General features: G+C 45.4%; 2 protein-coding genes across 2 annotated transcripts; one reads left to right on the forward strand and one right to left on the reverse strand.

Annotated features, from left to right (window-relative positions):
• Positions 1-698: 698 nt before the first annotated feature.
• On the forward strand, positions 699-10,226 carry TAF5 (TATA-box binding protein associated factor 5; the record flags this gene model as incomplete). The annotated part of the gene is made up of 11 exons (XM_084265045.1): positions 699-1,209; positions 1,755-1,995; positions 3,134-3,449; positions 4,100-4,263; positions 4,728-4,863; positions 5,332-5,452; positions 6,449-6,578; positions 7,601-7,765; positions 8,214-8,391; positions 8,523-8,700; positions 10,009-10,226. The coding sequence occupies 11 exons, from the start codon at positions 699-701 to the stop codon at positions 10,224-10,226; spliced, it is 2,358 nt and encodes a 785-aa protein (XP_084121171.1).
• Positions 10,227-11,966: 1,740 nt separating this feature from the next.
• ATP5MK (ATP synthase membrane subunit k) lies at positions 11,967-15,583 on the reverse strand. The gene is made up of 4 exons (XM_084264825.1): positions 15,455-15,583; positions 13,992-14,089; positions 13,806-13,901; positions 11,967-12,986 (listed from the first exon to the last, which is right to left on the reverse strand). The coding sequence occupies exons 2-3, from the start codon at positions 14,076-14,078 to the stop codon at positions 13,809-13,811; spliced, it is 180 nt and encodes a 59-aa protein (XP_084120951.1). The 5' UTR covers positions 14,079-14,089; positions 15,455-15,583; the 3' UTR covers positions 11,967-12,986; positions 13,806-13,808.
• Between the last annotated feature and the right edge of the window lie 646 nt (positions 15,584-16,229).

The raw sequence follows: 16,229 nt of genomic DNA on the forward strand, positions 1-16,229 counted from the left end.
CACCGGCAGCTCAGGGCATGCTGGGAATCGTGATTTTAGCGGGCGCGGGGAATGCGTCACTGCGCATGCGCTGAGCCTCGCCCACTAATACAATGGCGTTCAGCCTGCTTTTGTTATCGCCTGCGAGCTGTTCCTCCATCTGAGAGCAGACTCGTCAACGAAACGCTGGCGGATGCTAATCACGAAAGCATGTCAGTCACATGCTGTAACAGCAAGAAATCTGCATTTATCAAACGAGAAAAAACCCCTAAGATTAGAAATCAGAGGTGCCTGGAAATCTTAAGTGACCCAGCCGCGCTTAACTCGGGACAAAGGTTGTGAAAGGGGACTCAGACCCAAGGCCGCCCTTGGTCTACTCCGAAGCGGCTACAGAGTGGCGGTTTATTAACACGAAATCAACCAGTTTCTGAACAAGGTTTCTCGCAGGCGCACACCGCAAGCACTGCTGAGCTCCGTGATTCACGCCCACAGACACTACTCAGAATTACACTTACTTAGTGCCAGGGCAACCGCGACGCAACCCCTCCCCGCTCATGCCACCCTCGCTGCCATAAAGCGCTCCCGGCAGCGTCGTAAAACGAAGCCACGAGAGCCTGGATATGTAGAGGGAGTAATATCCGTCCTTTGCCCTGACTGTCGTAAGGGTGTTCGCGCCTGGCGGCGGCCGCCCGCTACCGGCGAATGGGGGGCGACGCAAGATGGCGGCGCTATCTGAGGAGCCGGCGGAGGTAGTGGCGGTAAAGCCGGACCCCGATGCCGGGACGTCACCGCAGCCCTCTGCTGCTCCTCCAGCCGCAGCCGCCGCTCCCGCCGCTCCCCCGGCCGCGGCGGCGGAGGGGGAGGCATCGGGGAGCGTTGGGGAGGCGGCGCCCGCTAAGCCTGCGGTACCGGGCCCCGCCGCCTCCCCGGCGACGCTGGACCGGCAGACGCTCGTGGCCGTGCTGCAGTTCCTGCGGCGCAGCAACCTGCGCGAGTCTGAGGAGATCCTGCGCCGCGAAGCCCGACTGCTCGGCGACGACCTCGGTACCGCCGCCCTCAGCCCCGGCGGTGCCGGGCTTCTGGGAGCCCCGGGCGGCGATGCGGACTCCGCCGGCGGCGAGGCGCTGCTCAGCCGGGTCACCGCCGCTACCGCGATGGGAGGCAGCGCCGCCGCTGTCGCCTCTTCCAGCCCCGGCGTGGCCGCGGTCGCTGCCGTGCCGCCGGGGAAAGGTGAGACCTGCACGGGGGGTGAGGGGTCGCTGCCTGGGGCTTGTGGCCGCCTCCTCCCGGTGGGTCGCCAGGGGACTGAGGGAGCCGCGGGATCTCTCCGTGATGCAGGGGCACAAGGGTCGGCGTTAGGTTGTGCCTGCCTTGGGCTGACTGTTCTTGCGACAGGAGGCGAGAGTCTACCCCGGCCTTCTGGGGCGACCCCTGAGTGGCCATCCCCGGTGCAACGCGGGAAGATACCGGGATCTCCTGGGTGTGCCCTCATCCGGAGACGCGACGGGTATCTGTTGTACTTGCAGGGAGCACTGTAAAAGCGAGAGGTGCTTCCCCTTGTCTTTGCGTCCCATTTGGTCTAATAGCGTAGCAGGAGACTGAAGGCTATCGGACTGTAACTTGTGTCGTTTAAACTTGGTGCTGAACAAGCTCAAAACTCGGTGGTATGCTTTGCTCGGGGTGCCTCACCTTATCAGTGGAGTTGATAGCCTCTAGATCTGCTAGCTCTTTCAGATTGTCTTACAAGCTCTGGTTATGTGCTAATGCTTTTGCAGTTGGAGGAGGCGTTGTTGTGGAAGATCAGCCAGATGTGAGTGCAGTGTTGTCTGCATACAATCAACAGGGAGACCCGACGCTGTATGAGGAATACTACAGTGGGTTAAAACACTTCATTGAGTGTTCCCTGGACTGTCATCGAGCAGAATTGTCTCAGCTGTTTTATCCTCTCTTTGTGCACATGTACTTGGAGTTGGTCTACAATCAACACGAGAGTGAGGCAAAGTCTTTTTTTGAAAGGTAGTTTATTTTCATTTGTGCATTTGTGTTAATTTCCATTGGCTACTTTGGTTTTATCTGTAAGCTATAGTAACAGATGTTTATATAGATATATGTGTACATATTCTTTTTCTTTTCTAACACTGAAGACATTTGGAACCTGAAGTAATGCTGCCATGGGTTACAGTAGCTGTCCTTAAATTCTTTTCCAGTCTTCTGTATTAGACGTGCAAACTAGATGCTTTTGAACTGCCCATGAGTAGATTTTGAAGCATCTTTATGATGAGCTGATGGGCTTCTTGCTGTAAAAGTATCAGTGAAGAGATGCTGCTCCTGTGGGAAAGATTGTGGGGTCATTTTTTTGGCACTGGAAAACTGTGCTGACATGCTGAAGTAACGTACGCTATGAGTATTCACTGATGTCATCGTGCATGTATACTGAAATTCTTTAAATGAGATTAAAGGAATCGGTTTATGGGTAATGTATAATTTCCTGTGCTCTTACTATGTTTCACTTCTTTATCACTTGAGAAGCAAATGCAAATGAGTTTGTTTTCTGGGTTCAGACTAATTATGAAATATCTGAATCCAAAAGGGTAACTTGGTCTCCCTCCAATATGGTCAGCAAAAATGGTTCTGTCAGCACTTAAAATGTTCCCTGCCACAACTGTTTTATAACACTTTTTGAGTAAAAATGAAAAACTGTAGACATACATTAGCTGTTAGGTAATTCAAGTGGAGAATGAGAAACATTTACACTGTGAAATGTGCACATTTGTATAGTGAATCATATATAAATGCATCCAAGTAGTCTCACGTAATAACAAATACCCTGTAGTTTATGATACCACAAATTAGGGTTTCTTTTCTGTAAATAACAGGCAAGAACCCTTTGGGTGTGTGAATTCAGTGAGGTTCCATTTGTGTGTTCTCTTTGTCTTGTTTTCTGACTGTCAAATGCTTTTACTATGTACAGTGAGTCACTGGTGTTTCTTCCTCAGGATGAAATTTATTTCAGGTGAAAAGGAAGTCCATGTGCAGCCAGTAGCTTCCAAAAGTTCCTTATGTATATGTTCCATGTTAATGTAAATAACTGTGCACTTAGGAGATAATGTTTTTGCAGTAAATCTTATTTTTGTGCCTTAAATTATTTCAATAGATTTCATGGGGATCAGGAGTGCTATTACCAGGATGACCTGCGTGTCTTGTCTAGCTTAACCAAAAAAGAGCACATGAAGGGTAACGAGACCATGCTGGATTTCCGAACGAGCAAATTTGTGCTGCGTATTTCCCGTGACTCTTACCAGCTCTTGAAGAGGCATCTTCAGGAAAAGCAGAACAATCAGATCTGGAACATTGTTCAGGAACATCTTTACATTGATATCTTCGATGGAATGCCTCGCAGTAAACAACAGATAGATGCTATGGTTGGAAGCTTGGCTGGGGAGGCAAAACGAGAGGCTAATAAAGCAAAGGTAGGAGGGGAGGATTGTTGCACTCTTATAATTAAACAATTCTCCCTAGTTTTTGTGGCACACACCTTCCTTTAGATTGGCAGTTGTCACTTGAGATCTTAAGACAGGATGAGAGGGAGAGAACTGTACAAATAGTTGTTGTCAGGAGCAAAGAGATCAAGATGTGTCACTGTGATAGAAGGCACTGTTGAACCCCTTTGACAGATCACCTTGTGTTCAGCCCACTGAACTCTAACTCCTGTATTACTCTATGGCTTTAAAATGAACACCTGGCTATTTGACTTCCTCTCTTGTATAACAAATGGAATTCTTTTTTACTACAAGGGCTGTTTGTGTGGATCTTGACAGTGTAGTACCACAGTATTATACAGACAAACTATCTCAGCTGTAAGCGTTCTGCTTTAAGGAAGTGCTAAGAGATGGTGGGAGAACTTACAGCCCTCCAGATCAGTTGCTGGGTAAACTAGCAGAACCCATGCTACATTTGCTGTGGGCTAACCAGTAGTGTGTGCAGTACTACAAACATAGCAGTTTTCAAGGGGCAGCTCTATTGCTTGGGCTATTGCATTGAAAAGTTTGCATTTAAAGAAGCTAGTATTCAGTAAGAACAGTAATTACTATTTTGTCTCTTGTGTTTTACTGGCTTGCAGGTTTTCTTTGGCTTATTGAAGGAACCAGAGTTTGATGTGCCTTTGGATGATGAAGATGAAGAAGGAGAAAATGAGGAAGGAAAGCCAAAGAAGAAAAAACCTAAAAAAGATAGTGTAGGGTCAAAAAGTAAAAAACAAGACCCTAATGCTCCTCCCCAAAACAGGTACCAAGGGAACATTGAGTAGAGAAGCCTTGTTAAATCTGGTCTCATCAGGCCAAAGGTGCATTGCTGCTTACATGACATTTTTAGCTCCTTGGCCATTTCAGCTGTATGTAGCTTTAGCCATAAGAATTGTAAGGGAGGTAATGGAAAGCTCAGTGGGTAGCCCTCTGGTTTTGCCATTTTAGTCAATCTAGATTTCCCTTGATAAAATTGTACTGTTAGCCACTAATATTTCCAGATCATGCACAATTATTTATTTTGTTCTGTTGACTGTCTGGAATTCTTAAAGCTGTTGGCTCATTTTCTCATCAGTTAACCTTTTACATGATCTTTCACATTTTCTTAATTCTCATTTCATGGTTGAATATTGAGGTATAGGGTTGCATGGGAAAGTTTTGATTCCTTTGTGTAGATTAACAATGTGGAAGGTGCTTTTAGTTCATAAAAATGTGTGTTTCTTGCAGAATTCCTCTGCCTGAACTGAAAGACTCTGACAAGCTGGATAAAGTGATGAATATGAAGGAAGCTGCAAGACGTGTGCGTCTTGGCCCAGAGTGCCTGCCCTCCATCTGTTTCTACACGTTCCTTAATGCTTACCAGGTTGGTAAAGGAAGAGTTTGGATAATGTGGAAAAGGGAATCAAAATTAAAAACATTACTCTTAATAAAGAAATACAACTTAACAGAGGTTACAAATGTTATCGCAGTGTTTGGAATAAGTGTTGCAAAGTTTATGTTCCAAAATGACCCCTTAAACTATTTAACTTCCTCGTTCCTTGATTTTGCCATAATTCCTTCTTTCCCTTTTCTTCTGGGCCCCTAAGTGTATTCCACAGAATGCAGTAGGTGGTTTGCACCAAAATACTGGAAAACAGTCCTCTGTTTTTTGTCACTAACATCTGTTCTTCATTCGTGTAGCTTTATTTTTAATAGTGCAAGAGTTTATGCCTGTTTGTCTACCTCAGAGTGATTCCCTCTTCCTTTGTATGTCGAGTTAATTTTCTTATTAGTAATATGTGAAACACACCACGAGAGATACAAACGATACACGTGTGTGTTTCCTGCGTAGGGTCTGACTGCTGTGGATATTACAGATGACTCCAGCATGATTGTAGGAGGCTTTGCCGACTCTACTGTCAGAGTGTGGTCTGTGACCCCGAAAAAGCTGCGCAGTGTGAAAACAGCAGCAGGTAATTAAGACAATAACACTTCCCATCAGCCTGCATGACTTGTGTGAGCCAGTGTTTGGTGTGAACAGAGAAAGATGTCTGTGGCAGGAGAGTTGTCTTCAGCAGTTAGATGCTTTCACTTTCAAGAAACAAAATGTGCACAGATATACAGTTGTAACTTATATGTTACTGTTTTTAAACATTTTTAAAGGAATGAGAAATCTGGTTTTGTTCACCTGCTGTGAGGTGGCCAGTGTGTGGACTAGCATGGGACTAGCCATTCCTAGTGTGGAACTAGCCATCTTACTTCTTAACTGGATGGTAACTACAGGCTGTAGTAGACAGTTGGGTTTAGGTGATCTAGGGGAGAGACTAGAGGGACCTTGGGGAAAATTATAGAAGGGAACTGAGAAGGATGGAGGAGAATGTCAGTAGCTCAAAACCGATGTAAATTCATGGAAACCAGGCTGCTTTAATTCTGCTGTTCACATTACCCTGGGTTGCAGTTGAAGCTTGATACCATACCATACAAATGTGATTTAATCTTGATACTTAACTGAGATGTGGTTGTGCTGTTCAACAACTGGTAGCCTATAGACAAAAAGTTAAAGTTGTGTGTAGTGTGCAGCTGTCAAAATGTGTCTGAAAAGCATGTGTGTCATATTAATTTCCTGTAAAAAGACACCAAAGTTTGGCATCTGTATCAAGAAGGTGTTACTGTGCTTGGAGGCTGAACAATATATGTATGAAAAATAACACACCATGATATATTTATTTTAGCTCTCAGTGAAGATTAAAGAAAGTGATTATTTATATAAACCATTATGTTCACCTTTTACAGTGGTAAAATATATTTTAAATGCCATTGCATATTTTAAACTCATGAAATTCCCAGGTATTTTGCTGTGTTGATATCCTACAGTCCTCTTTTAGAGAGAATGTTACTTGTTTTTGTGTTGATGGCATTTATCTTTGAACTGCTGACAGTTATGATATATACACTTTGAAATATTGCAGACCTCAGTCTTATCGACAAAGAATCAGATGATGTCTTGGAGAGGATCATGGATGAAAAAACAGCAAGTGAGTTGAAGATTTTATATGGTCACAGTGGACCTGTGTATGGCACCAGCTTCAGCCCTGATAGGTAAAATAAATTTACAAGCTAACAAGTTTGCTTGTTTTGAGTTTTGTGTGCTGCTGAATCCAAACGTGTTCTTTAATGCAGCTTTTTCCAGAAGGTTAAAACCATTCTTGTGTATTCAGCTATAAGGAATGGAGTGCAAGCTAAGTGCTCATTGCACCTGGGGTGTTGGGCACTGTGAGCTGTTACTGAAATCAATTGGAGTGGCAGATGCCAGCACCTTCTTTGAGGTTTGGGGCTTAGATGGCATCATTTTTGTAAGCTGTAGCTAAAACTGGCTTTTAACTAATTGAATTGTAAAGAGAAAAAATACTGCAGCATTCATTTTACTTATAGTATTGTAAAACATAAAATGAGCATATCATTGCACTTCAATTTTCTCATGCTATTTATTTTCAAAATGTATGAAATAGCATCTTTAAAGTAAGAGATTTAAAAGCCATTATGTAATTAGGAGAGTCTGGGCAGTAGAAAGGATGTTTAAATGTCTGAAGTTTTGCTTTTGCATGTGTCTAGTCAGGAAACAACCATCGCAGGAAACACAGCTGAGACGTAAACATGAATGTAGAGGCCATAATTATCAATGAGAATGTGAACATGATATGAATTTTCTTTCAGGGAATCCTGAAATTTTATTCAGTTACATTAAAAAATATTTTAAAAGTAACATAATATAGCAGTTTATTAGTGATTTTTTTTTCCTAAATCTGGAATTCCTGAGTAAAGACCAGCTCTGTAGGTTTGCTTGGGGTTTTTTGTCCCCTGAGTGTAGATAGCTGTGTCATCAGAATTAGTCAGCAACAACCACGTCTCCCTTTTTTGCATAAGGACCTAGAACTGGATGCTGCTTAAATAAGTTATTGTTACTTACTCCACCAAAATGCTGATTTATATGTGATCTGCTGAACAGATGCTGTTCAGTGGACAGTTTTTTCTGGTCATAGACATCTCGCAGTGTTGGTGCAATGGTTACACAGCCGTGTGCAAGTTTGGTTTGTAATATGCTGTACTTTCTCCTGTGACAGGAACTATCTATTGTCCTGTTCTGAGGATGGCACTGTCAGATTGTGGAGTCTCCAAACATTCACGTGTTTGGTGGGATATAAAGGACACAACTACCCAGTATGGGACACGCAGTTCTCTCCTTATGGGTATTACTTCGTGTCAGGGGGACATGACAGAGTGGCTCGGTAAGAAACTGGAAGGGTTTTCTACTTCTTTGGGAACAGCCTGGGGTGTAGTAACCCTGAAAGTGATTAGCTGATATGCTCTAGCTTACCCTGTTACTGGAAAGAAATTTTATTTCATGTCAATTAAAACACTGAACAAATGTTTTAATGGTTTTTTTTTCTTTTTTTTTTTTTCCCCAACACACATCAGATTATCTGGCACCTAAAGAAATGGTGTCTTTTTAGGTGACTAGCTGATTTTAAGCATTCTCTTCCAGTTGTTTAACAGCTTGACAGAATAGTCTTTATTTCTCTCTTCTGCAAAGTGTACTTTTCCAAAACAGATCCTGCTAATTCAATGAACTGACCAGTAAGAAGCCACTGCATAATTACTTCCTTTTATTCCTGATTGTACAACAGATACTAAACTTCATTAAGGTTCTTTTTATAACCAAGCTTTTCTCTTCAGTCTGTGGGCAACAGATCACTACCAGCCTTTACGGATATTTGCTGGCCATCTTGCTGATGTGACGTGTACCCGATTTCATCCAAACTCCAACTATATTGCCACGGGCTCAGCAGACAGGACTGTACGGCTCTGGGATGTTTTGAATGGGAATTGTGTAAGAATATTCACTGGACACAAGGTAAAGGCATATTGCTCAGTGAGCATACTTCTGTGCTGGGATTCTGAAAAGTAGCGTTTGGAACTGCTTGACTGACTGAATGTGAGTGGACTTAATTAACCTTTGGTCATTCCCCCAAATGTCTGTTTTAGGGACCAATTCATTCCTTGGCGTTTTCTCCTAATGGACGATTCCTGGCTACTGGAGCAACAGATGGACGAGTTCTGCTGTGGGATATAGGACACGGCTTGATGGTTGGAGAGTTGAAAGGGCACACTGACACGATCTACGCCCTCAGATTCAGTAGAGATGGAGAGATTTTAGCATCAGGTAAAATTCATTTGGAACAGTGAAGTTCCTGTGGTATTCCATAAATCTGAAGAGGAACAATATAATTGTTTCCTTAAATTGAAGAAGACAAAGTTGCAGCAGAAGCAGCAACTTTAAACTGCTTGTCCAGGGCAAGTACTTCACTGAGCTGTGCAGTATGAGCCTTCACTGTTCTATGGGCTGCAGGAAAGGTGTCAGGCAGTTAGACAGTAGTGAAGGTTGGGATCTGTGCACAGTTCAGGGGTGGAACCTGAAATTAGAAATAACTCTAGGGCAGACAAGAAGGGGCAGGACTAGAGAGGTGCAGGATACTGGAACAGGAGTGAGACATGCAGCAGAACTTTGAGAGGAAGGGATAGAAAGGAAGAGGAATTATCCACACCCTTACTGTTCCCTCACATGAGATTTTTGATACAGAAACGTGTGTGTAATATTAACAGTCAGGTCTATGAAGCTTGTTGACGCCTGCTGTTCTTCCTGCCTGTCCACATGGTTTCTCTGTTGTCTAACATAGCAGAGTTCCTTTGCCAGTTTTGCCTTCATGGAGGCACAAAGGTTTGTCTCTCCACATTTGGTGAATCGCTTTCTTGAAATGTGTAGGAATTTAATGAACTTGGAACTTCTTCTGTTCTGCAACTGGTTGAAATTGGCCAACAAGTTCAAGACAGAAGAAATGATGGACAGACACTTAATTACATCAGGGGGATTTCCTCATGAAACTAGGCTAGGAATATTCAGTATTCTCAATGTGTCTAGTAGGATGTTCCTAAATGCAGTTTAGTGAGAATCCTTGGTGAACCACTACTGCAGAAGGGAAAGCTACCAGAGAGGGTACAGGGTTGATTCAGCCTGCTTGGTGGCTTCTTCAGTTTATCTGCGGGATGCTCCAGTGAAAGCACAAGCCACAGGACTGGAAAATTCTGCTGTCTTCCCTGTATCAAATGAAGAAAATGTTGGTATGTGACTTGGAATGCCAGTTATTGAAATTGGCATCTAGCCCACGGAGTGGCCCTACTTTTTCAGTGCTGGGGGATATAATCCAAACCCAAGGGTTTGGAGAGGGTAATTCGCTGTGCTTTACCCACAGGGCATTCAGGTTACGCTACGGGAAAGCTGAAGTCCTGGTAATGTCTGTGTGTGTGTTCAGTATGTTAGAGGCTTGCTGAAGTCTGGTTCCAAGTTTCCTTGCAGGATGGGGCACCGTTATGAGCAAACATGATTTTGAGCATGTTTTATATGGTTTTTGAGCAGGTTTTATGTTTCCTTTTTATTAATAAAAGACTTTAAGCTGTTCTTTATTGTTTTTAGGTTCCATGGATAACACAGTTCGTCTGTGGGATGCTGTGAAGGCATTTGAAGATTTGGAAACTGATGACTTTACTACAGCCACTGGACATATAAACTTGCCTGAAAACTCACAGGACTTGTTACTAGGTACATACATGACCAAATCGACCCCGGTCGTACACCTCCACTTCACACGCAGGAACTTGCTGCTGGCGGCGGGAGCCTACAGTTCACAGTGAATTGGGAAGCTCCAAGACTGACTGTGCCAAGTCATTGCAGTAGTGACCTCAGGATGTGAGATGAGCAGAAATGTCTTGTATAAGTGGATCCCACTGATCTCTTGCAGGAAAAACAAAACTGTGTAAACTAATGCAAGCAGCATTTCTCAGTTCTGCTATTTCGTATTTATCTATGGTTCTGAAATGCTGGAGGTTGACAAGACATCATGGCTGTAAAGGAAGGAATTGTTCATGGTGCTTTTCATAAGATTAAAAAAAAAAAGCACGTATATGAAAATGGCTGTCTCCTCTCAGAGATGGTTTTGAACTCTGCTTAAACTTATGGAGAGTTACCAGCCTCGGTATGTGCTCTCAAATGATTTTTTTTTTTAAAGCACTTAATTTATGTTAGCAAATGTTTAATCAGTCTCAAACACAGGCAAGAGCTGTTCTCTTCAGAACAGAAGAATATTGTTCAACTGGCTGTAGCCTGGGCTGGGCAGCAGGTGTGGTGAGGGTACACAGCAACAACGAGGGCATTGAAAGGGTCTTGTGGGGAGCTGCCACAGGTGTGTGCGAATCTTTTGTGCATCCGTGTACTGAGTCCTGAGAAAATTTCAAGCTCCTGTGCTCTGAGGTATCAGAAGCAGATCTTGTTACTCTGTTTTCACAGGTAGCCAGTGCTGCAAGTGTGATAAACAACCAGAAGTGCAATGTGAACTTTTATTTACTTTCACACTTTATAGTATGGGGGAAAAGGGAAGACTGAGGCACAACTGAAATAATTTATTAAAAAAGCAGAGTTAACCCCTTTCAGGTTGTACTGGTTGTAAAATACCTTTAAAGTCCTGCATCCTTTCTGCATAAGGTTTAATTTATCAAAATGTAAAACCAGGCAAGAAACGGAGATATTCTTGCAGAGTAGGAGAGTAAAACAAGCAAAATGTTCTACTGGGAAGAACGTCTTTGAACAGAAACAACTGCTGGACAGGCCCAGTTTGGTGGGGTTTTGTCTTTTTTAAAAATCTCTTCCAAGCTGTACCTAGGGAAATCAGTTTTGTGTTCCTCACTACTTTCTAGTAAGGGCTTGCACACTTGAGTTCTGCTGGCTCTCTAGTGAAAATAAAAACAAGACTTGGCATTTCAAAGGCAAATTAAATGGAGAACTACCTCCCTTCTTGTCCCTTCTTTGACTCTTTAACTCTTGGGAGCACAAGTGTATTATGGGCATTATGGATCAAAATGAAAGGTGGAAAATTCATTAGGAAGCTCACCTAGAAACTTTTTTTCTAAAGAAAAAAGGTCAAAACTAAATTATTATGCCTTTTTTTGTGTGTACCTGAACAGTCTAACTCAGTATGACCACTTGAAGTACAGTTAGTTACCTAAAATACAGCATGTACAGTTTTGACAGCTTAAGTAAACACTGCCACATTCTGCCTTTGTATTTTGTACAGTTTTATACTTTTGATATTATAATAAATAATAAAACCATATAGTTTGTGTCTGTACATACAAGAAGGTATTTTCCTCCCTGGATGGCTGCAGTGGAAGCCAGAGCACTGCTTGTCACTGGGAGCACTCTGCTAAGAGAAACAATGTAATTCAATTAAGTTGCTGACTAGCCTGTTTCATGTAAATCTGTTCTATAAGTAGGTGATGGGTTCCAGCTAATTACATCTATTACACTGTTAAAACAGCCATCATTCATCTGGAAAGTTGTATGCAGCCATTTATGCAAACAAACCCATGGGAGAGGAAGAGGACTAGATTTATTCAGAAGGCTCAGCGAGTACAAATAGCTTTAAGAATACATGAACCAAAGAGAGAGCACAAAGACCCTGTTGTCACTTATCCTTTCTCCCCAGCACCCACGTTTCCTCCTGCTCCCCTCAGTCTGGGTAATACTGTGCATGCTGTCTGCATCACAAGTCCCAGGCTTGGCCCGAGCTGCTGACACCTTCCAAGCAGCACAGTGCTGCGCAATCACATGCACATGTCAGCACTAATGTGACAGCTAAGGAAGGTACTGAGTTTCAATTGAGATATGGAAAGATGCCAGAGGATGTGATGGACAAGTATTGGGGGGGGGGGGAGGCTGTGCATATATCTAATTGTAGTAGGAACACCTTATTTAAGGGGCTATGTCCAGGAAAAATTAGCACTGAACTATTATCTCACTGTTGAGGAACACACAGGGTTATAAGAGCTTGGCATCAGCAAAGTAAGCAGTTTTCTTTCTGGCAGTTACTGCTGCCAGAGGCTGGTAACAGAAAAAGCTCCAATATCATAATGTGATCAGTCTGTTTTGGGTGGGTTTCCATCAAAACAGAGACAACCATGGCACAAGCTGCAGTCTGAGAAGTCACTGTTTCCATGTAAGCTACCAGCTTGTAATGCAAAAAGTGGGGGCAACCAGGTAACTGCAAACCATGTCATCCACTGTGACATGGAAGTGTGGAGAACTGTGATCAGCTGTAAACTCTGTGCCAGTATTACTGTCATGCTGCCCAGGTCTCTCCTAGGTTACTACTAGGTGCTCAGAACACTTCAGGATGTGTTACAGCAGAAGAGTTAACACAGTAAAGACAGGAATCAGCTACTCTGTTGCCACTACAAATATTTTTGACACAAAAAAAAAGCAAACTGCCACATTTATCCTTTTTGCACCATTTCATATTTCAAATAAAACACGTAATTATTTTATTTTATTAGCCACAACAGCTCATCATCAGCTTGCATTACACTGACATAGATCAGAGGTTCAGATGTGCCAGCAACCTGCCGAGAGAAGAGAGGTCAAACATAGCAAGTCTTGCACTGTAGTTCCAGAACCAGAGTATTCCCCCTTCCCAAGCCCAAACATTAGTTAAAAGCAGATAGATTTCAGCACACCCAGGAAGAAGTGACTGATGTCTCTGTAACACACCCCAACAATGCTCAAGCTTATTCTTTTCTACGCCTTTTTGCAGACTATGGGGACAAAGTCCATTTTTTTATCAAAATTATATTTTCAGTGGAAATTTTCTATTTGAAAGTGAATCTAGAATTTTGTAAGGCGTGGTTGTTGCTGTGTAAGAATGGTCCAGTCACTTTCATGTGGGTCTTGCACAATCAAGTGTGCAATATCTACATTGCAAGGTGTTCATTCATGCTGTTCAAAGGAAGGTTTTAACAGATGTCATTAATCTCTGCTTGGAATTCTCTAATACAATATAATAAGTCCTCATGTATTACTGTTATTATTTCAGTAACCTACAAAGCAACAGCTATCCCTATCTGATACACCAAGGTGCAACATCCTTCCATGGTTACTCTTCCCCCCCGCATGCTGCCCCTAATCCTATTTACCATGTCAGAAGAACAAACAGAACAGGGTGTCCCATACTCTCTGCATTCCCCTTGAACAACCTACTTCATTCAGAATGTCCCCAAATAAGATGATGCCATACTTGAGGTTTAAAATGAAAAAAAAAAAAAAATCTGGTGCCTGTGTTTCTCTCCAATTATATTGTATTATCAGCAACTTGTCCTTTGTCACTCTTTCTTCCTAAGCTGGCACTGACTCATTTTGGTCCTGGTAGAACCCCAGCCACTTACCATTTACTTATCTGCGACAGCAGGAGTTTTCTTTTTAGGTCTGAGCTTGAAATACAAGATGAGCATCGCAATGCCTGTGTACGTTGCTATTACATACTGGAAAACATAAGGGTTAAGTTCAGTTTCATCCTAACTTCCAGGAAACACCATTATACTAGCCTACAAAAGTTAACAGACAATACATACGTTCCTCCTGCCTGTGATGGTGTAGGAATTGAAGTACTTCTGAAATCCAGTGAACTGGTGTTGAGATCCCGAGTCATGGCCAGCCATGGTTGCTTGTCCTAACAAGCAAAACAGGACAGGTAACAAGCTTTACAGTCAGTTGGATGGGATCAATTAAAAAAAAAAAATCAAATTAATCTCCACACTGAAATGAATAACTCCATTGTCAGCTTTCAAAGTGCTCTCAGGACCTTCAACAGAGAGTGGCTATACCCAAGGAGCAGGCAATTCAGAGCATTGTATCTTAAGGTACAAAACAGGTGACAAGAGCAGACAAGGAAGTGAGGGGATATGAAGGGAAAAACTTTTATTCAACCGAATATAAACACGGCAAAGTCAATATATGATGACCCTGATGACAAAGGGGAAAATTTCTGAAAGCACTTATAAAGAACAGACCCGCCAGTCCTGCCTACACAACCCTTCAACACAGGCAAATTTCTACCAATTGCTCAAGAATCTCACAGTCCAACCCCAACCTGCTCAAAGCAGGGGCAGCTACAGCAGGTCAGTTGGGAATATGCCCAGTCAGGTGTTTAGTATCTTCAGAGATAGAGACTCCACAACTGCGCTGGGGAGCCTGTTGGGGTGTTTGATCAGCCTTACAATAAAAGGGGTCTTCTTTTTAACATATAGAGATAAATTTTTCTAATGTTTAAGAGGTTTTTAGGACAAGCTGATCTTGTGACTCACCTCAGAGGAGGCATACAAGCCATCTGCCTACCCAATCAGACAGCGGCCATAGCCACCAGCACCCCAAAAGAGGATCACAAGCTGCTGCTATAGCAGATGTTATGCTCATTAAATCCAGCTGTTATGGCAACTCAACACAGTAACCTATCTCTCCGCTGCACATAAGATAAACATACTTGCAACTGGAAGGACTATGCAATAGCTGAAAACCTCAATGAAATAACCCCTGCAACACCTGCCCTGCGCGCCTTGGCAAGCCAAGGTCATCTTTTCTCACGTCTGACTGATACAAACGCCTGAAGAAAGGTCACCACACGCCCTTCCGCGGACGGCTCGGAGACCAGACGCCACAAGACAAGTTTTCTGTCGGAAGAGCCCGCTGCCCTTGCCAGGCCCGGCCCCGCCGGCTGCCCCGCCGCCGGGTGCCGCCGCCCGCCGCGCTCGCCCCAGCCCCGCACGGGAGCCGAGCACATCCCGGCGGCGCAGACAGCCGCGACCCCAGCGCTCCCCCGCCTCGGCTCGCGTCGGGCCGGGGGCAGGGACGCGGCGGCACCTGGTACCAGGAAGGGAGCGCCAGCACGACTGAAGGTCGCGGGGGCCCCGGGGACCAGCCGCAGCTCGGCGCCGCAGTCAGCCGCCTCTCCCGCCCAACGGCACCGCCCGACAGGAACAGGCACGGACAAGGGCCTGCGGCCGGGACGGACACCCTCCCCGCGGGCGCCCAGTGGTACCTCAGCCGCTGCCGCTGCCGTCCGGCCACCGCACTCTGCCCTTCGCCAGCGCCCTCCCACAAAATGGCGGCTACCGAACGCCGCGCGCAGCCACTGCGGGCCGCACGGGTTGGCTGCACGGCGCAGCCGGCGGGCTCTCCCCGCCCCCTTCCTCCTGGTTGGCTGAGAAGCGGCGGTACCGCTTCCGCTCGCCCTTTGGCTCGCGTACTGCTTCCGGTTGCGTCCCCGTGCTGCCTGCGCGTGGTGCCCGAAGCTCAGCGGCACCGGGTGAGGGGCCGCGGGGCCGGAGCGGCGGCGGCAGCAGGGCAGGTAAGGCCGGGGCCCCACGGCTAGGCCCCCGCGGGCAGAGCTCCCGCCCTACCTGGCCCAGCTGCGTGGCGTGCCTGGAGCAGCCGGCTCCGTTACCGGCCGCGGAAGGCGTGTGCAGCTTGGCGAGCCCGTGGGCGAGGTGTTGCCGCTGGCGCTTTCCCGCCTGAGGGGGCTGTGCGTGCCCGGCGGGCAGCGTTAAGCTCGGCAGCGCAGCGGTTCGGCGGTGATGCCTCTAGAGAAGCTCCCTTGACCGAAGCGAGCAGGGCGCGGATCCGGCAGGGCGCTCCCGCGTCGGCGCAGCTTGCGCGGGGGGCTGTGGCGCCGTGTTACCCTGCGGGGGTGGCGCCGGGAGGAAAGCGGCCAGGCCGAGCTTGCCCAGCGTCCCCCTCGCAGCGCTCTCCCCGAGGGGCGAAGCTGGCTGGGGAAATGAGACCTGCTGGGGAAGCTGGTGGCCGGAGCCGCGTGA

The sequence above is a fragment of the Gallinula chloropus genome (assembly GCF_964237585.1).
Source record: "Gallinula chloropus genome assembly, chromosome: 5".
NCBI classification, from domain to species: domain Eukaryota; kingdom Metazoa; phylum Chordata; class Aves; order Gruiformes; family Rallidae; genus Gallinula; species Gallinula chloropus.